The sequence below is a fragment of the Cannabis sativa genome, chromosome 3 (assembly GCF_029168945.1).
Source record: "Cannabis sativa cultivar Pink pepper isolate KNU-18-1 chromosome 3, ASM2916894v1, whole genome shotgun sequence".
NCBI lineage: Eukaryota > Viridiplantae > Streptophyta > Magnoliopsida > Rosales > Cannabaceae > Cannabis > Cannabis sativa.
In genome coordinates this window covers 26,210,044-26,216,043 of record NC_083603.1, presented here as the reverse complement: position 1 = coordinate 26,216,043, position 6,000 = coordinate 26,210,044, and the positions used below count along the sequence as shown (strand labels likewise).

Sequence of the window (6,000 nt, the reverse complement as noted above, 5' to 3'; positions counted from 1 at the left end):
CTCAAAGTTGCACAACACCCAATCAAATCATCAAAACCAGCTACAAGAGGCTAATACCAACTCAAATTAAGCCTAGAATTCGAATCATAACTCAACCTAACCCTAACAACCACTAAATCACAAAATCACAAACTCAACCTAAACTTAAATTCAAGAACTAGGGCACGAAGTTGCTAGAGCTTACCTAGGCTTGATTTCTTCTTGAATCCCTTGCTGAAACACTCAAAACCCAGCAGCTAATCCCCTATCCTGAGCTGGTTCGAAGAGAGAAAGAAAGGAAGAGAAAGCTTCTTGATTTTTTTGTATTTTCCTTAAGTTTTTTCTAAAATGAATAAAGGATTGACTAAGTTAATCCTTGCTGAACAAACAGGGTGCTAGGTGTCACAAACCTAGGCTGCCACTTAACTCTCACAAAAGGAAATGACTAAAATGCCCTTTAAGTCAAAACTTAGGTATTTTCAAAAGCTAGGGGTAAAATGGTCAAATTCTATAACCCCGCTCAATCCCGATATTTTATTTTCTCTAAAATATTTCCCACTAAGAAATAAGGTTCTAAACTTACCCATGTGATCAAACTAGCCATCCATCGCATTTTCCGTTGCCGTCGAGCAAAAATTACAAAAATTGCATATTTCACATATAAATATAAGCTAAATAATACCCCTAGAGTTTAATAAAATCTCCGGAATTGAGAAATTATAACTCTAATATTTATTTCCAAATATGTGGGTCCACAATTAAATAATTTCATAAATAATACTTATAAAATAATAAAAATTAGTGCTAATTGCCTTTACTAATCCAAATTACTAAAGCGGTCACTACAATGTTATTTATCGATAGGGAAACTTTTAGTTTCAAAGTTTAAGTCCCCGGAAAATGATTTAGCGTGTCACTCACCTATGTTGTGATTAATGTGATTAGGGCATCCATCTAGCACGAGAGTTTCCGTTCAGGTCGGCCAACACACTTGAATTCGGAAAGAAGGTAAGAACTGTATATAATGTGTGATATAGATATCTGAGTGTATGTATATGTTATGTGTATATGCATGCTTAAAATGTTAGTTGCACTACCAAAACTTATATAGTTATGGTATAGAGTGCATTGGTTTAGTGAAAGTTTTTTGAGAGTACCGTGATACTAGCATAAGTACGGAGAGGTACTGGGAGTGCGTGGTATATCACTCAATGGTACTCAGCGTATGAAACAAACCCTACCAACACTCGTACATTGAGGTACGTAGTGTATGTTGTATAGTGGCTATACCCTAGTATGGAACGTTCGTACTCATCTGTTAAGCCTTATAAATAGGTGTATAAGCGCCTAAATACAAGTCGGAAATTATATGATATGTTATGTGTTTTTTTTACTGAGTCTGTCGACTCACAGTTCTACTTTCATGTGTAGGTAAAGGATAGGCGAAAGCTGAACTGGAGTGAACCTGAGCTCAGATGAAGTTGTACATGTCGAAGCGGCGCGACCTGGAGTGTTCGGTCTCGGGACATTTGGGGTTATTTATTTTGTAGTCGCTGTGCGACTTGGTTTATATGTATTTTGGAATATTAAATTTAAAAGTTTGAAAACGTGATGCCGGCACTTGTAAATATTTTAATATAATATAAAGTTTAATATTTATTACAAAAGTTTTAATTTGACACGTTTTTCAAGAAAATTCTTTGATTAGCAAAGATTGCGCTGCAATTGAAAAAATATTGTAGCGTGCCTTAGCATTTGGGCGTTACAGTATTTATGTATATTGCTATATAAAGTTTGACCCAAATAAATTGATCATTTTAGTAATTGTGGGTCATTGGATATTAAAGTGTCATGGGCTAAATGTGTAGATACCCAAAGAGATATTTCTAATTTATTGAGGGGCTAAATTAGAAATATTTAAAATTTATAACCTAGCTATGAGGTTATAAATTGGTAGTGGTCCTCGTGAAACAAGAGCCAATTTCTATTCTCATCTTTTCCCATCAAGAGAGAAAATTAGAAAACCTTAAGTCTTGTTTTCTTGGAAGATCATTACCCAAAATCACCACAAATATTATCTCTAGAAGATTGATTAAGATTATCACTATCTATGGATTAAGGTACGCTTTCACTATTTGGCTTCTTCTCTTTTGATTAATAAAGGTATTCTTTAGATTTATGGTTATACACTTACAATTATATGTAATATATTTATCTATAAAATTTAATATTGTTATTGAGAATTTTATGAGTGATAATGAAACTAACATTTTCCTCATCGATGGTAACCTATCTTAACATTAGTAAAAATCTAGTCTTAAGTTCAATAGGTAATAACAAGTTAATAGAGTGAATGTGGTACTGAATTGTCCCATCTATGGATGAGTACTTGTCGGGAAATTTGAGGGTTAAAGCTGAAAGGTTTTTTAATGGAGCTTAAGCTTAAGAAAACTCACTTAAACTTAAGAAGTATCTAAAGAGTGGTACTCCACAAATATGGGCTAGAGGTGGTGCCGCCTCTTATGAGAATTGGGAGTTATTCACTAGAGAGTCCAAGAATTGAAATTTTGCACATGGCCACTAACGGTGCAAGAGCTAGACATGCGGTCTCAAGTGAGCATTAACAAAGGTGTGTGTCTTATCATCAGTTTTTACTAAACAAATAGTGATTCAATATTACGACAACCAAAATTTCATCAAAACTTTGTGGTAATTAAACTAAGGTATAATTCAAGTCGAAAGATATTTTACCTACTGCACCTAAGCAAGACTACTTTGAAACTGTGTATTTATTCAATCAAAGTGGGAGAATGTTATATTTTAATATAATATGTTGATTGATTAAATAAATATTACAAGTAGGAGTGATCATAAAATCCAGAAAACCGAACAAACTGTTCAAACCGACCTACCGAACATCGTTGGAACCGAAACCGACGAAACCGAAAACCGAAAAAATTGCCATTCAACAGTCGGTTTTTTTTTTTTTTTGTAATAAACCGACCAAAAAAACTGAAACCGACCGTTATACATATATATATATATTAATTTATTAAGTTTTTTTTTCTATGTATTATAGTTACTAATAATATATAAAAATAATATATCATTTTTTTTATTAATATTAAAGTTCAAAGAATAAGATAATTAGTTTTTGAACAATTAATTTTTATGTTTGTAGTTGTAGAATGTAAAATAATGTATTTATAGAATAAATTTGATTTTTTTTAAAAAAAAAAAAGTTTGGTTTGGGCGGTTTAAAACAACCAAATCGCGGTTCAAAACGGTCGGTTTTAAAATAAGTTCTGGATTGGTCGGTCAGTTTTCTGATTGCACCAATCCAGACCGAAAAACTAAATTTTAGATTTTTATATAGAAAAAAACCGACTAACTAACCGATGCTCAACCCTAATTACAAGTATGTCACACATTTTAATCTAGTGGGGATGGTTATATTATTTTATAATATAATAAGTATAGATTAAAATATGATAAATATATTATTATGTGAATAATATATATTAAGTGTATGGTAAATAAATTGTGACACATAATTTATTTAACCTAAAATTGTAACCTACGCTTTATAACATAGAGAGGAGTTGCAAGATTAATTGCTTACGTAACTTTTTTGGTTGATCATATTTTTGTGTAATAAAAGAGATGTTACACAAAATTGATGATAGGATTCAAATTTTATGAAATATAGCAGTTAAAAATTATATTAATACTCTTTTATATGAGAGAAATGAGATGGTGTGTTTGAATTCTAAGTGTGATCACCTAAACATTGTATCACAGATTCTGATGTGCTCGTTTGGATGAGAAGTTTTCTATCAAAAAAAGCACATTGTTAGAAAATCCCAAGGCTTGATGATTCCTAAAGCTATTTCCTAGAGAGTTCTGCCTGTTTGGTACGCATGACTGGATTGGATTAGACAGATCAATTTATCCAATCCAGTGTTTGAGAATGTTAAAAGTTTGGATAACTAATCCAACTAATATTATCTGTCTGAGATTATTTATCCCATCTAGCAGGGTGGGATAAATAATCCCATGCAGGTGAGGTTTTTTTAATTGTTTTTTTTTTCATTTTGATTTTATTAATATATTTTAAATTTAATAGGAATTTAAATCAAAAAATTATCATACATTAATTTATAAATTTTTTATCAAAAACTTATTCATTAAAATTAGTGAAAATTTATAATTTTAAATTATTATACATAAGTTTTTAAAATTTAAAATATTATTAATTAAATAATAGTTAGTTAAATTGATTCTAAGAGAAAAAATATCACAATAAAATTATATATTATTTTTAAATTACTAAAAAATTTATATAAATATTTAAAAAAAAATCATATTTATATTAAATTAATGTTTAACATAAATTTTATATAATTTAAGTATTTTTATTTAATTATTTTAATTATTTATTAAATAAAAAATATAATAAACTATTTATTATATATTTATGATATGTACTTGATTATTTAGGATATATTATTTTATTTATTTTATAATTTAATTATTTTTATATTTTTTGCTGCGAACTATTCATTTTTATTATTTTATTATTATATATTTTAATTTTAACTTATTATTATTATTATATATTTTTATTTTAATTTAATTTTTTTTTGTAAAAAGAAATAAATAAAATAATTCAGTATATTGTTAAACCAAACACATAATTACTTTCAGCATAATCCAATCTTGTCCAGTCAAGTCCAATCCTTTTCAATCCAATCATGTCTACCAAACAGGTTAGTGCTTACAGATAGGAGAAATAAACTTTTGTACAAAGGTGCAATATCTTGTTCAAGTCATGGTGATCCTTACTAATCTACACTCAAGGTTGTGAGTGAGTGTATATATATGTACTCTTCTCTTGCTATATATATATATATATATTTCATTACATGTGTTGTATTCTTTTTCTTCTACCTTTCACATATATATGCAATATATACAGTGTATGTCTGTGTATTGTAATATATATTTAATCAATCTCTTATTTTAGTCTTTTATTATAATACATTAGAACTGTAATGCATCTTGATTTTATTCCATTGTAATAAAATCTCAAACAATCAAAGCTTAAGACTTATTCACTTTTCTCCCAACCCCTATGAACCACACCAGCCTCCTTCCACAAAAAGTTCTCATCTGAATAATATACGTCTCCATGAACCTTCTATATTTACACTTATTGTTCATATAAAAAAATTATCAAAATGTAATAAATTTTTAAATAAATTAAAATAAGCACCCTAAACTTTCGTTAATTTATTATTTAAAAATTTAATCAAAGAAAAATACATGTAACATTACCATATAATCTTATGATAATCAAATTAAAATAATAATCATATTAATTAAAATTACAATGTCTCATGAGTTTTTCACTATTTTTCCTCTTTATTATTAGCTCTAGCTTAAACTTTGTCAGCTTTCATGGTGTATATACATATATATGTGATATATAAATATCATTATATATATATATTTATCTTTATCTCTCTAGTTGTTGTTGTGCAGCAGCTTGTTGGCAATGAAGGTGATGATCTTCTTCAATGATTTCTCTTCTAGGACATTTGTTTAAGGGAATTGGAAGAACTTCAGTAGTTGCACCACTTAGTCTAGGGCTCCATTCACTTGAGAGAGTAGAAAAAAATTGTATGGATTGTTCTTGTTGTTTCCTCCTTCTGTTCCTCACTTCCGTCAACCATTGCTTTATAATCACTCCTAGTTGCTCTTCTACTACTTTGTTTTTGAATTCTGAACCCATCTACATATAAAAATAAACTAATTAAACTTTACATACTACTTATTTTAGTAATATTTATGATGAGGTGTGATTTTTTCTTGGATAAAAAATTATAATCTAATTTTTCTATATAGCAGTTATACTGTAGTTATTTAGTATGTAACACAAATTTTCATAAAATCTTGAATAATTCATGATATTAAAATGTGGCTTCAAAAAACCAATTTATTTCGTGAAAGCGTAAAATA

General features: G+C 28.6%; 1 protein-coding gene across 1 annotated transcript in view; it reads right to left on the bottom strand.

Moving 5' to 3' along the window:
• Positions 1-5,247: 5,247 nt before the first annotated feature.
• LOC115708720 (MLO-like protein 3) overlaps positions 5,248-6,000 on the bottom strand; it is a 50,170-nt gene continuing 49,417 nt past the window's right edge. Inside the window, exon 15 of the mRNA XM_030636719.2 lies at positions 5,248-5,773. Coding sequence (XP_030492579.1) covers positions 5,498-5,773 — 276 coding nt within the window. The 3' untranslated portion in view covers positions 5,248-5,497. The remainder of the gene's footprint in view (positions 5,774-6,000) is intronic.